The following is a 15,408-nucleotide window of genomic DNA, read 5'->3' on the forward strand; positions in this document are numbered from 1 at the left end:
GGCTAATAAATGAACAGAGACAGGTTAACAGAGAAAAACAAAGTTTAATGCATGTGCCTGGCATGGAATTCACATAGGCATGGAATTCCAAAGACAGTGAGGCAGCATTGGGTATAGAAGACATTTTCGGGCAAAGGAGACAAGAGGGAATGGGAATTAGATTCCAGAAGTGAGAATGGCTGACTCACAGGTAGTCGAGGAAGAGCAAATCGCACCTGGCAGGACAGCTCTTGCTGGACCACCCAGAGACCGTGGTTCATAGACAGTGTGTAGCTCACAGGCCCTGCTGGGCCTCTTGTTCACCACATGTCATTCACTTCAGGCTGAGGCGACATCCTAAGGCAGTGATGGCGAACCTTTTGAGCTCGGCATGTCAGCATTTTGAAAAACCCTAACTTAACTCTGGTGCCGTGTCACATATAGAAATTTTTTGATATTTGCAACCATAGTAAAACAAAGACTTATATTTTTGATATTTATTTTATATATTTAAATGCCATTTAACAAAGAAAAATCAACCAAAAAAATGAGTTCGTGTGTCACCTCTGACACACGTGTCATAGGTTCGCCATCACTGTCCAAAGGTCTCCTTCCTGGAGCAGCTTTCTCTGTCTGAGTCTCTTGGGCAGGAAAGGGGAGCGGGGGGGGGGGGGGGGGGGGGGGGTTCGGAGGTTCTTTCTGAGTCTTTTGCCTTTTAACAAACAGCTTAAAACCAATATGCCAGAAAGGGCAGCTTCAGGGTAGCAGAATTCTGGTCCCTTCAACCCTCAGAGTCGAGGAGCCTTCAAGTAAGGATCCCAGGGAGTTTGAGTCAAGTGGGAGACCTGCCGCCCCCTCCCCAGCCCAGGTTGTTGGAGGATCTGCACTGAGTGCCGGGGCCTCCCAGAGCCGGCCATCTCAGATGAGGGAAGTGAAGGCACCGACCTGGAAGTGGTGGGGGATCACAAAGAGGGGCCGGCCTGTCATTGTCCAGCTGACTTTCAAGCTCTTTCTCTTTCCTGCACTGGCTCCTGCCTGGAGGGGCCCAGCCGTGACCACGGGGAGTGAGGGGCAGGACAAGACTCCCGCACAGGGAGGTGGACAGAGTAGGAGGTTTCAAGTCACATAGACCGGGTTGCATCCTGGCTTTGCCCTTACTAGCTGGGTGACCCTGGGAAGCTGCTTGAGCGTCTGAGCATGATTTCCTCCTCTGTAAAATGGCAATAATGACGATGTTCGTGTCCCGCATGCACTCGTGAGGACTGAATGGACTTACTTGACGGAGCAGTAAAGGTGCATGCTGTGCTGTAACTCATAGGAGTGACCGGCAACCTGTGGTTTCTCCTCCCAGCTGCTGACATGGCCTCCAGAAATTTCTTCGGGCGCCTTTGGCCTCCTGTGGGATCTCAGCGTGGATGGTCTCTGTCGTCAGTCTGGTCAGTACCAGGGTGTGGGGTGGAGGCTGCTGCCCTGAGCTGGCGGTCACCTTTTTTTTTTTTTTTTTTAATATATTTTTATTGATTTTTTACAGAGAGGAAGGGAGAGAGATAGAGAGTTAGAAACATTGATGAGAGAAACATCGATCAGCTGCCTCCTGCACATCTCCCACTGGGGATGTGCCTGCAACCCAGGTACATGCCCTTGACTGGAATCGAACCTGGGACCTTTCAGTCCGCAGGCCGACGCTCTATCCACCGAGCCAAACCGGTTTCGGCTAGGCGGTCACCTTTCACAGCTCCCAGTCTCCTGGCACCGGCATGCGAGGGAGGTGCTGGGGGAAGGGGATGCTGGGGGGACGCTGCGTCACCAGGCTGTGGAGACATGGGGCCATCTTTGGCTCTGGCGTCAACAGTTGTAGAAAGCTGAGCTGACAGGCTCCATGGCACCTGGATCTGGCCTCAGGGGAATGTCACTGTGGCCAAGTCCAGGCTGACCTCCCAGACTCCCAGAACAGTCTAGAAGGCCAGTTCTCTGGATTTAAGGGAACAGTTCTTTCTGAATTACATCAGGTCAGGGAAGCTCCTGGGGTTGGACTAATCAGGGCCGGAGCCAGTGAAGGGATGCACGTAAGTCACTCTTACACTTCCGAAATTCTGAGTTCACAGACGCAATTGGGTTTCCCTCCGGTGGCTGCACGCTTCCCGGGCTGTCACCGTTTCTACCTGAACCCAGACACTTTGGCACCAAAAAAAAAAAAAAAAAAATCATGTACCAATTGAAAGTTGCTTACAGTAGGCAGACAGTGAGAGGGACAAACAGGAGTCCAGACTCTGCCTTTGCTCCCTGCCGGAGTCTGCCCACCTCCCGCTGAAACACTGACGGCATAGCTCAGAAGGCCAAGGTCAGAGACCACGATATACCATTCACACCCACCAGCACTTTGACCCTCGGCTTTTGTGCCTTCCTGTTTCAGGAGTTGGCTGAGCTGGGGGCCAGCTGTCAAATTAGAGCATCCAGACCCCTGCCCCTGCCTAGGGCCCCTCTGAGGGTTTCTGAATAGCGCCAGTCTCCGCATCCTCTCCCTTTTCATAACCTCTGCCCCTGCGCCCGGCTGCCCTTTCTGGAGCCCCTGGGGCCACCTCTGCGGCATGCCTGCCCTTTGGGGAACAGAGGCCTCCCTTGTCCTGCTCCTCTCCTCCAGGCAGTGGTATGTCTCCTCCCAGAGAGGGGAGAGGCCGAGGCCGTCCCACTCTTCTCTGCTTCTTGCCACATTGTCCTTGATTCGCCCTCCATCAGGAGGGCCAGGGTCTTCTCCTGAGCTCCCACGTGGCTTAGCTCTGCTCCCTCCACTCCAGAGCATTTCTCATGCACCAGTTGGGAGCCCATCTGGGGCTGTTGTCCTCCCCTGCCCCTCACCCCCACCATCACCATTGGAATAGACTGGCCTAGAATTCCAGGCCCAAGGTGCAGTTTTCACGGATTCAGAGAAAGTCAAAGGCCAGGTCCACACAAGAACTGTCAGCAGGGACTTGAACAGATGTCCTCACGCGCAGGCTCACAGCAGCATTACTCACAACAGCCAAAAGGGGGGAGCAACCCAAGAACCCGCTGGTGAGTGACTGGGTAATCGTGTGTAGACACATGCGATGGAGCGTTATTCAGCTTGAAAAGGGAGGAAACGGACAGGCTACAGCACAGATGAGCCCGGAGGACATCATGCTGAGTGAAATAAGCCAGAATCAAAAGGACAACTGCTAGCTGACTCCTTTTATATGAGGTCCCTAAAGTCATCAAAATTATAGGGACAGAAAGTAGAAGGTGGTTGCCAGGGAACGGGAGGAGGGGTGGGGAGTTCGTGTTTGATAGGCACAGTGTCTGTCTGGGAAGACGAGAAGTTTGGGAGAAGCATAGATTTTGCCCTCCTAACCCCCTCACTGCTGTGCGGTCACCATCCCCATCCCATGTTCTGTGCTTTGTACCATAACAAAGAGACAAAACAAAACAGCCAAGTCCGGAGCCTAGAGCCAGTGCCGGGAGAGACTCCCAAAAGCTGGAGCTGAAAGTCGGCCGCCAGTTCAGGAAGCATTTGCGAGATCCATCAGACCCAGGGTCGCTGCAAACAGAATCACGTGCCTTGGATTTGTCTACAAGTTGAGGTGCTCTGAGTGTCCTTTCATCCGTGGGTCACAGCCCTCAGGGAAGAACCAGGGGCCCCCTCCCATTGGGATCTGTGATTGGTGTGTGAGTCGTCAAGCTGCCTGACCTTTCTCTTTGTAAACTGGGGATATTTCTTCCCTTTCCTCGAGCTCGTGGTTATGGGCAGCCCTTCCCAGACCCGCTGGGGAGTCTTACCCCACCATGCTCCCCCGGCCAGGGGAGGGCAAGGCTGCCTGGCCTCTTGCGGAGCTGACGGTGTGCAGGTGTCCTCCAGGTGAGGGGCTGAGGACTGGCAGCAGGGTCCTTGGAGCATTGTACTGGGTGTGGCGGGAAGGATTGTCCTGACTGAGAAGCACATGTAACCGTTTAGAGCTCCTGGCTGAGCTTGGAGGACGGGACACCCTGCACCCTGACGTTCTTCATGCAGGGGGTGTGTATTCATTCATTCAGCAGACATGCGCTGAGGCGTCCTGTATTCTAGCAGCTCGCTCCATGGTGGGGCAGAGGGAGAGTCGGGAATGAGGAGGCAGATTCCTGCCCTCAGGAGGCTGCTGGCCCATGGGCGGGATGGCTGCGCAGCTGCAGTAAGAGACGGAAGAGAGGGCAGGGCAACCCGGTGTACTTGCAATGATGGAGTTGGTGGGGGCAGGAGTTGGGGCTCGATTTGTAGACTAGGGGCCGGTGATCCATCTCGAAAGATGGTAGGGCCGGGCTTGCAAGCTCAGTTGCCTCTGGGGACCGAGCTCTCTCTAAAGGGCTGTCAGGTCCAGGGCTGCCAGGTCTCTCTCCATGTTCAAGACAAGCTGTGTGTTGGTTAGGATGGACTTTGCCTATAACAAATACCCACGTCAGAGAGGTTTATTATCTCACGTAACAGACATTCCAGAGGCGGGGTTGCGGGCTCTGTCCAGCACATCTGAGTGTCAGAGCTCTGGCTCAGCCCGGGTGCCTCGCGGCTCCCGCGGGGTTGCAGAGTGGCTGTCATAGCTCCAGCGTCACCATGTTTTATGAGGCAGCAGTGGGCAAGGCAGGGCATTCTTTGCATTTTGTTTCACTGAACAGAACTGTGTCACGGGCTTCCTGGCTGTCAGTGCCCTTTGAACCCCTGGCTATGTCTGAAAAATTTCAGCTCCATGAATCCTACTCCTTCAAGGTAGAACTCCAGACACTCACGTTTGCAGCCTCCTTCCAAATATTTGAATTTTTAGTTTTGGAATTTCCATTTAGTTCTTCTTCTTCTTCTTCCTTCTTCTTCTTCTTCCTTCTTCCTTCTTCTTCTCCTTCTCCTTCTCCTTCTCCAGCTCCTCCTCCTCCCCCTCCTCCTCCCCCTCCTCCTCCTTCTCCTTATTCTTCTTCTCCTTCTTTCTTCTTCTCCTTATTCTTATTCTTATTCTTATTCTTATTCTTATTCTTCCTTATTCTTCTTCCTTATTCTTCCTTCTTCCTTCTTCCTCTTCTTCCTCTTCCTCTTCTTCTACTCTTCTTCCTCTTCACTGGGATTTCTTATTTGTTCATTTAACGTGAGCATATTTCATTGACCTCCTTGAGCATAGTTATGATAGCTACTTTAAAATTCTTATCTGTGATTCAAACATCCGTATTATCTAATTCATTACATGGAAAATTAAGTATGAAAGTGAACTTTTACTTAGAATGAGTAATGAACTCATGGAACAAAATGCTGGACCTTGGGAGGTTCTTTCTCCTCCATCTTTTTAGGATGTTTTCCAGAACATTCCTTACCTAACCTAGAGCGTTCGGGGCACGCAGGGGAGGGCCCGGGCCTTAAGCTACATCAGCTTTGTGGTCAGTTGGCTCTGGCATATGATCAAACGGTTTTCTGCTCAAGCAGCCAGTCCCGGTCTAAGAGTTCTGACTGCTCCAGGAGCCACCCTAGGCCAGTCCCTGCAAAGGGCAGGGGGATGTCACTGTTCTTCCACTGGATGGACCAGCTTTTCCTAGCAGAAGCCCGAACAAAACCCAGCTTCTCCCAGGGAAGAAGAGAAGCGTGGCTCTTGTATCGGCAGCCAGCGGCCATGGCCAGAATGTGGATGTTTATGTGAAATCTCAGGGTAACTAATTCAGTTAGAAAACAAAAGTAAAAACTGCCCTGGCCGGGTTGGCTGCATAGTTAGAGTGTCAGCCTGAGGACTGAAGGCTCACGAGTTCGATTGCTGGTGAAGGGCACGTACCTCTATCTCAGTTGCAGTTCCAATCCCTGGCCCCTGCTAGAGGCAACCAGTTGATGTGTCTCTCTCACATTGATGTTTCTGTCTCTCCTCCCCCCTCCTCCGCCCCCCTCCAATCTCCCTCCCTCTCCCTCTACTCTCTCTCTCTCTCTAAAGATCAATGGAAAAAATATCCTCGGGTGAGGATTGAAAAAAAGGAAAGCAAAAACTCCCGCTGCGAATCCATCTGCAGACTCTTTTCAACTGCAGATGGAATATAGCTCCCCTGGTCTGCACCCCCGGGGAGAGGATTCAGGTGCCAAGAGGTACAGGGAAGCAGGGAGCCGCAGAACAAAGAACAGGGGGTACAGGAGATGAGGCTGAACATGCGGGGGGGCGGGGGGCAGGTCTCAAGAGGACAGTGGGGTCGTTACAGACAGGGTGAAGCTTACTCTTTGGTAAGACCAAGACAGAACTGTTGCTATTTAGATATAATCCACATACCATATAGGTCACCCTGTTAAAGCGTGTGATCCAGAGTTGTTCAACCGTCACCACTGTCTAATCCCAGAGCATTTTCCTCACCCTCACAAGAAGCTTCATGCCCAATCAGCGGTCACTCACTCTCAGTCCCCACTCTCCCAGGTCCTGGCAACCCCGGTCTGCGTCTGTCTCGGTGATTTGCTTATTCTGGACATTTCACATAAATGGAATCACACAGTAGGTGACCTTCTTTTTTATTTTTATGGTTGAAAATATTACATATGTCCCCCTTCCCCCTCTATTGACCTCTTCTAGCCACCCTTCCCTGCCCCCCAGGCCTTCACCACCCTATCGTCTGTGTCCATGGGTTATGCTTATATGCATACAACGTCTTTGGTTGATCTCTTCCCACCCACCCACCCTCCTTTGCCTTCCCTCTGGGATTCCACAGTCTGTTCCATGCTTCTATATCTCTGGATCTATTTTGTTCATCAGTACTTTTATACATGGAATACTATGCAGCAGTAAAAAAAAAAAAAAAGGATCTCTTACCCTTTGAGACAGCATGGAGGGACCTGGAGAGTATTATGCTAAGCAAAATAAGCCAGTCAGAGAAAGACAAGTATCACATGATCTCACTCATATGTGGCATCTAATCAACAACAACAAAAAAGTAGATAATCTTTTGTCTGGCTTACTTTACTCGGCATAATGTTTTCAAGGTCCATACGTGTTGTAGTGTTTGTCAGTATTTTATTCCTTTTTATAGCCAAATAGTATTCGTTGTATGGATGTACCACATTTTATCCATTAGTTGATGGACACTTGGGTTGTTTCTACTTTTTGGCTATTGCGAATAATGCTACTATAAACATTTGCACACAAGTGTTTATGGGGATATATACTTAAGAGTAGAATTTCTAGGTCATAATGGTAATTCTATGTTTAACTTTTTTGAAGGACTGCCAAACTATTTCAGAAGTGGTGACATCATCTTACATTCCCACCGACAGTGTTTGAAGGTTCCGCTTTCTTTACATCCCCACCAGCGTTTGTTATTGTCCACCTCAGTATAGTAGCCTGACTAGTGGGTGTGAAGTGGTCTTTCATCGTGGTTTAGATTTGCATTTCTGTAATGGCTAAGGATGTCGAGCATCTGTTCATGTATTTAGTGGCCGTCTGTATATCGTCTTTGGGGAAACATCTATTCAAATGTTTGGCCCATATTTTGGTTGGGTTTTTTTTGTCTCCTTTTGTTGACTTGTGGGAGTTCTCTATATACTCTAGATACTAGATTATTACAGCATATGTAATTTGCAAATATTTTCTTCTATTCTGTGGGTTATCTTTTCACTCTCTTGATAGTGTCCTTGATGCACAAAAGTTTTTAATTATGATAAAATCTAATTTATCTGTGTGTTTTTTTTCTATTGTTGCCTGTGCTTTTGGTGTGAAACAAGATACCATTACCTAGTCCAAGGTCATAAAGATTTTCCCTTATGTTTTCTTCACAGGTTTTTTTCTTTTGAAATTGATTTTGGAGAGAGAGAGGAAGGGACGGAGGGGAAGAGAGAAAAAGAGAAACGTCGATTTGTTGTTCCATTTTTCTATGCATTCATTGGTTGATTCTTGTGTGTGCCCTGACTGGGGATCAAACCTAGGGTATTGGGATGACACTCTAACCAACTGTGCTCTTCTAAGAGTTTTATAGTTTTAGCTTTTACATTTAGGGCTTTGATCCATTTCGAGTTGATTTTTATATATGGGGTGAGATAGGGAGTCCAGCTTTATTGTTTTGCATGTGGAAATCCATTTGTCCCAGCACCATTTGTTGAAAAAACTGTTCATTGCCCATTGAGTTGTCTTGGCACCTTGTTAAAAATCAATTGACCATAGCTGTGTGAGTTTATGTCTGGACTCTCCACTCTGTTACATTGATTTATACATCTGTTCTTATGCTAATACCCCAAATTCTTGATTACTGTAGCTTGTATTAAATTTTGAAATTGGGAAGTGTGAGTCCTCCAACATTCCCTTTTCAAAAGTGTTTTGTCTACTCTGGACCCCTTGTATTTCTGTATGAATTTTAGAATTGGCTTGTGAACTTCTACAAAAATAAAAGCTGGGGTTTTGATAGTGATTGTGTTGAATCTGTAAATAACTTTGGGTATTATTGACAATCTTAATAATATTCACTCTTGTCCTAGCCAGTTTGCCTCAGTAGGGGGTCCCGGGTTCGTGTCCCATCAAGGGCACACAGGCTTGATCCTGGTCCCGGTCAATGTCTCTCTCTCACATCGATGTTTCCCTCTCTCTGTCTCTCCCCTTCCCTTCCACTCTTTCTTAAAAAAAAAAAAATCAATGGAAAAATATCCTTGGGTGAGGATTAACAACAACAAAATAATATTGAGTCTTCCAATCCATGAACATGGGATATTGGGATATCTTTAATTTCTTTCAACAACATCTTGTAGTTTTCAGTGTACAAGTCTTATACTTCTCTTGTTAAATCTATTCCTAAGTATTGTAAAACCTTTTTGAGGCTATTATAAATGGAATTGTTTTCTTCTTTTTCTTTTCAGATTGTTCCTTGCTAGAGTGTAGAAATACACCACATTTTTGTATCTTGACCTTATATCCTGCAACCTCGCTGAACTCATTTATTAGTTCTAATAGTTTCTTTTTTTTATGGCAGAATTTGGTTTTGAAAACAAACATATTCTTGTATAATTAATTGCTTGAAAGATATGACCTCGTGTTTCTTTAACAATGTAGGACTGGCCAGTAAACCTGCCCATCATCCTGAGTAGGCAGCAATGCCCGGAGAAGGGAGCTCCGTCAGCAAGGTCAGAACACATCAGAAGAGGCATAAAACGTGTAGGTTCTCTCCCGTTAGCGTCCAGGACAATGTTGCTCATTCTTACCTACCCTCCTACAGTATTTGTGTGGGAGGGGAGAGTATAATAAAATACAATGATCCTGGCCAGTACATTCTTTGGATATTTTTTAAGTGGGCGAGAAATTCAGCTCTCAAAACAGATTAGTTTTGTTTTCACCAGTAGTGTCTTCGGGCACTTTGTTCTTCCTCATTTGGTCACCATACTTTTCCCTTTATTCCCAGAGCTCCCTGGGGCTTTGGGAGTGTCTTTGACATGCCCCTGTTTTGTGGGTAATTTTCTTTTCTGTCGTTGCCTGCTTTCATTCTCCTTCCTCCTCCTCTCCCTTCCTCCTTACCACCTCGCAGATGATATTTATAAGGCCGCTTCATGGAAAAAGAATAAAACAAACAAAAAAATGACCATAATCACACTAGCCAGGTAACCTTTGTTATTTTTTAAATATGTATTTTATTGATTTTAGAAAGAGAGGAAGGAAGAGGAAAAGAGAGGTAGAGACATCGATGAGAGAGAAACATCAACATCTGTCAGCTGCCTCCTACACACCCCCCTCTAGGGATCGAGCCCACAACCTGGGCATGTGCCCTGACCAGGAATCAAATTGGCAACCTCTTGGTGCCTGGGTTTATGCTCATATGCAGAGCCACACCAGCTGGGCTGTTGTTATTTTTAAAGTATTCCATGTACCAAGTGCAGAAAATTTAAATGCTAGAGAAAGGTGCAAAGTGAAAGTTCCCTCTGGACTTGCTCCCGATAGCTACTTCCTCTCCCCAGTACTCATTATTAGCAATCCCTTGTGATTACTTCCAGGAACAAAGTGAATGCACACGCCACATAATGTAAGTATTCATACTTACAGATTTACTTACACCATGTATCTTTTGCCACTTGAGCAGTCATCTGAAATTACGTCCAGAGCCCGGCCAGCGTGGCTCAGTGGTTGAGCATCCACCTGTGAACCTGGAGGTCACGGTTCGATTCTCAGTCAGGGCATATGCCCGGATTGTGGGCTCGATCCCTAGTGTGGGGTGTGCAGGAACATAATCATTGATGTTTCTCTCTCTTTCTCCCTCTCCCTTCCTCTCTGAAATCAATAAAAATATATTTTTTAAAAACGAAATGACCTCCAGTGGAGAGTTACTCTTCTAGGAGTTTCCACTTCTCTCCTTGGCTGTCCAGGAGCCTGCAGAGTGAGGAGTCCTGGAGGTGGCATGAGCCACCAGGCTACAAAAAGAAAACATTAATGTATATATTTACATTTTAGCACATTTAAAAAAAGTTTTATTGAGTTTTAATTGACATATGTTAACCTGTACACAATAAAACTCACCACAGTCATGATAATAAACATGTCCATCACTCCCAAAGTGTTCTTGTGCCTTTTGTAATTCCTCCCCTTTTGTCTGTAGGAAACCACTGACCTGCTTTCTGTCACTACAGATTAGTTTGCATTTTCTAGAATTTTGTATAAATGGAATCAGGCAGTAGGTTCTCTTTTTCTTGTCTGGCTTTTTACCTCAGCATCATTATTTTGAAATTCATCCATGTTGTTGTGCACCGATAGTTTATTCCTTCTTATAGCTGAGTGGTATTCCAGTGTGGAGATTTACCATGATTTGTTTATCCAGTCACTTGTTCATAGGCATTTTGGTTGTTTCTGTTTGGAACCTATTGAAATAACGCTGTTGTGAACATGCTTATGCACTGACACCTGTTTCTTTCCCCTTGGGGTACCTGTCTAAGAGTGGACAGGCTGGGCCATGTGGGAGATATATGTTTGTGTTTTTAAGACATTTCCAAACTGTTTTCCAAAGTGGTCATACCACTTCCCACAGGCAATGGAGGGGCGTTCCAGCGCCCCACGTCCTTCCCATCACTCTCTTAATAGGCATGTGGTGGTAGCCCACTGGCATTTTACTTCACATTTCCCTAAAGACGGATAATGTTTGTGTGACCTCATTTGCCATCTTTGGTGAAGTGTCCATTTTCTTACTGGGTTGGGTTATCTTCTTATTGAGTTGTGAGGGTTCTTTATATATTCTAGTTACAGTTCTTTGCAAGATAGAAGTTTTGCAAGTATTCTCTCCCAATATGTGGCTTTCCTTTTCATTTAGATGATAGTGTCTTTTGGAGAACATATTTTTTTATTTTAATGAAGTACAGTTTATTCATGTTGTGTAATTTCTGTTTTTATTGTCATATTTGTGAAATCTGGGTCACTGAGATTTTTTTCCTGTTTTCTTCTACAATTTTTCTAAGTTACAATTTTTATAATTAAAATAAATTTATAGCTTATAATTAGCCTTACATTTAGGTCAGTGATCCATTTGGAGTTAATTTTTATTTATGGTATAAAGTAAGATTAATTGCTTTACAGATGGCTGTCCAGTTGGTCCAGCACCACTTGTTGAAAGGTTATCCTTTCTGCATTGAACTACCCTGGCACCTTTGTCAGAATTAATTGATCATATATGTGTGGGTCTATTTTTGGACTCTATTCTGTTTCATTGTTTTATATGTCTAAGTTTACCTGCACTATCTTTATTACTGTAGCTTTATACGTGTGGAAATCCGGTAGTTTAAGTCCTTCAACTTTGTTTTTCTTTTTGAAAGTTGTTTTAGCTCTTCTAGGTCCTTTATAAATTTTAGAATGAACTTGTTTTTTTCTACCAAAAAAAAATCCTCCTTGAGTTTTTATTGGGATTGTACTGAACCAATAGATCAATTTGGGACAAATTGACATCTTAGCAATATTGTCTTCCAGTTCATGAACACAGGATGTGTTTAGTTTTCTTTAGTTTCTTTCAGCATTTCAGTGTACAAGCCTTGCATTTCTTTTGCTAAATTTATTCCTGAGCATTTTATTCTTTTAGAAGGTCTTGTAAATGGAATTTTTTAAAATTTTATTTTTGGATTGTTCCTTGCCAGTATACTGATATACAATTGATTTCTGTATGTTGACCTTCTGAACTACAATCTTAATAAACTCCTACTTTGCTGAGAATTTTTGCCAGGAATTAGCTTCCAGGACAATGTTGTTCATTCTCACCTACCCATTCCATTCTCTAGCAGCTTCTGTAGTATTTGTGTAGGAGGGGAGAGTATAATAAAGTAAAATGACTGGCCAGTACATTCTTTGGATATTTTTAAAGACTTTGGATTTTAAGATGTTTATATGGTTTTTCTTATTTAGTCTCTCAATGTGGTGAATTACATTGATTTTTATTTTTGCATTGCAATTGGCTTTTTTTTGTTTTTGTTTTTGTTTTTTAATTAAATCTTTATTGTTCAGATTATTATAGTTGTTCTTCTTTTTCCCCCCCCCATAGCTCCCTTCCACCCGGTTCCCACCCCACCCTCTGCCCTTACCCCAATGTCCCATCCATAGGTGTACGATTTTTGTCCAGTCTCTTCCCACACCCCCCACACCCCTTTCCCCTCTGAGAATAGTCAGTCCACTCCCTTTCTATGCCCCTGATTCTATTATATTCACCAGTTTATTCTGTTCATCAGATTATTTATTCACTTGAATTTTAGATTCACTTGTTGATAAATATGTATTTGTTGTTCCTAATTTGTATCTTTACCTTTTTCTTCTTCTTCCTCTTCTTAAAGGATACCTTTCAGCATTTCATATAATACTGGTTTGGTGGTGATGAACTCCTTTAGCTTTTTCTTATCTGTGAAGCTCTTTATCTGACCTTCAACTCTACATGATAGCTTTGCTGGGTAAAGTAATCTAGGTTGTAGCTTTAGCTTTTTCTTTTAGCTTTAGCTTTTTCTCCTTTAGCTTTTTCTTATCTGTGAAGTTCTTTATCTGACCTTCAATTCTACATGATAGCTTTGCTGGGTAAAGTAATCTAGGTTGTAGGTTCTTGTACATAGAGCTCGGGAAGTATGTCTCAGCGCTGCGGCTGATGCAATGGTGTGAGCACACTCCACCAGGACATGCTTCCTTGGCACACCAGGAAGTAGCAACGCCAGCCTTTCAGCGATTGGTCGCCTATAGCAACGTGTCTTCCTCTGATCGGTCCCCTCATGCTATATATACCCCTGTAGTTCCACAATAAAACGGATCTGTATCACTGAACCTGGTCTCCGGAGTCGTGCATGCAGACGCCGTAGCGCTTTGGGGCTCCGTCGTCCTCACCGCCGAGGGACCCCCTGCTTCAGGTTCTTGCTATTCATCACTTTGAATATTTCTTGCCACTCCCTTCTGGCCTGCAAAGTTTCTGTTGAGAAATCAGCTGACAGTCGTATGGGTACTCCCTTGTAGGTAACTGACTGTTTTTCTCTTACTGCTTTTAAGATTCTCTCTTTGTCTTTTGCTCTTGGCATTTTAATTATGATGTGTCTTGGTGTGGTCCTCTTTGGATTCCTTTTGTTTGGGGTTCTCTGTGCTTCCTGGACTTGGAAGTCTATTTCTTTCCCGAGATAGGGGAAGTTTTCTGTCATTATTTCTTCAAATAGGTTTTCAATATCTTGCTCTCTTCTTCTGGCACCCCCATAATTTGGATGTTGGTACGCTTGAAGTTGTCCCAAGGCTCCTTACACTATCTTCATATTTTTGGACTCTTTTTTCTTTTTGTTTTTCTGGTTGGGTGATTTTTGCTTCTCCATATTTCAAATCTTTGACTTGATTCTTGCGATCCTCTAGTCTGCTGTTGGGAGTCTGTATAATATTCTTTATTTCAGTCAGTGTATGCTTAATTTCTAGTTGGTCCTTTTTCATATCCTCAAGGGTCTCACTAGATTTCTTGAGGGTCTTACTAAATTTATCGGCGGTTTCTAGAAAATTCTTGAAAAACCTTAAAAGTGTGGTTTTGAACTCTATATCCAGTAGTTTGCTTTCCTCCATTTCTGTCATTTGTGACCTGTTTCTTTGTCTCCACATTTTGGCTGCTTCCCTGTGTTGATAGAGTGGCTTCTGTGCTAGGTGTCCTATAGGGCCCAGTGGCTCAGCCTCCCCAATTACCTGAGGTAGACACTCTTGGTGCACCCCTTTGTGAGCTTTGTGCACAGTCTTGTAGTTAGCCTTGATTGTTGTAGGTATCACTGGGAGGAATTGACCTCCAGGCCAATTGGCTGTGAGAATCAGCTGTGTCTACAGTGGGAGAACTTCTGTGCTGGAAACACCCTCAGGGGCAAGACTTGCTTCAGTGGGGCTTTGGTGCTCACTGAGTCTGCCCCCTGAGTGTGTCCCTTATGGATCTGAGGAGTTGTAATCTTGGTGGTCCCACTCTGACCACTGGGTACACTGGCTCTTGGATCTCTAAGGAGGTGCTAATTCAGCCTCTGCCTGAGGCTACCCAGCAGGAGCTACGGAGAGATCTGCAGATTCCTCTTCTTTGTTTGGGGTTTGGAGGTGCCCAGATGAGGCCCAGCTGTGAAGCAATGCAAGCTTCTGTGGGGTCTTGGGCCTTCTTTTGGAAGTTCTGGGTCTCTCTGACCCAGCTACAGTTTGTTAGGTAATTTTCAGATTGCAAAGGGCCAGGCCTTTCATATGCAAAAGCCTCTGTGCACAACTTTGGTGGGATGGGGTCTCAAGGGATCAGCAGGGCAGAGCAAACAGCTATGGCTGATCCTCAGTCCTACCCTAACAGGCCCCGGGTCTCAGTGTCCTGGTAATCGCCAGAAGCACTTCTGAGAGAAAGCCACCCTTGAGTTCCGCCCAATGCCAGACAGTCCAGTTTCTCCCCATATGAGTCTGGGTCCCCAGAGACACGCCCGGAATTGGAGTTCAGAGCAGTCTGGAGCTTGAGACTTGCTCCGATTGAAAACGACAGCTGCGTCCTCAGTTGCCAGCCCTTTCCGCGTGTGCCTCCGTACCTCTGCACTTTACTTCCACACCTCCTCCGAGTCTCAGTGTGCTTTTCTCTTTCCTTCTAGCTGTAGAATTTCTACTCAGCCAGCCTTCCTGTGGTTCTGGATGATGTCCGTTTTATCTTTTAGTTGTATTTTTGAAGTGGTTGTGTGAGGCAGCAAACTCCAGTGTTTACCTATGCCGCCATCTTGGTTTCTCCCTTACATTGATTTTTGAATGTTGATTCATTCATCCTTGCATTCTGGAGTCAGTCCTACTTGGTTGTGATGTATTAACTTTCTATGTATTGTTGGATTCAATTTGCTAAATTTTTTTTTTTTTTTCAGTTGATCAGCATAGCCAGGTTCTCTCTTTATTGTCCTGTTACATCTGTATTTATACCAGTTGATTTTAATCCTATCCATTCTATTCCAAAGGTTAGGGCGTTTCTTATCTCCATTCCAAGGTTACTCTATTGTTC

General features: G+C 45.2%; 1 protein-coding gene across 1 annotated transcript in view; it reads left to right on the forward strand.

The window, feature by feature from the left end:
• Positions 1 to 15,408, forward strand: part of FAM178B (family with sequence similarity 178 member B) — a 97,688-nt gene that overhangs the window by 19,812 nt on the left and 62,468 nt on the right. Inside the window, exon 8 of the mRNA XM_070428551.1 lies at positions 1,331 to 1,415. Coding sequence (XP_070284652.1) covers positions 1,331 to 1,415 — 85 coding nt within the window. The remainder of the gene's footprint in view (positions 1 to 1,330; positions 1,416 to 15,408) is intronic.

Source organism: Myotis yumanensis, unplaced genomic scaffold (assembly GCF_028538775.1).
Source record: "Myotis yumanensis isolate MYYU_CA2020_CCGP unplaced genomic scaffold, mMyoYum1.0.hap1 SCAF_11, whole genome shotgun sequence".
Lineage (NCBI taxonomy): Eukaryota > Metazoa > Chordata > Mammalia > Chiroptera > Vespertilionidae > Myotis > Myotis yumanensis.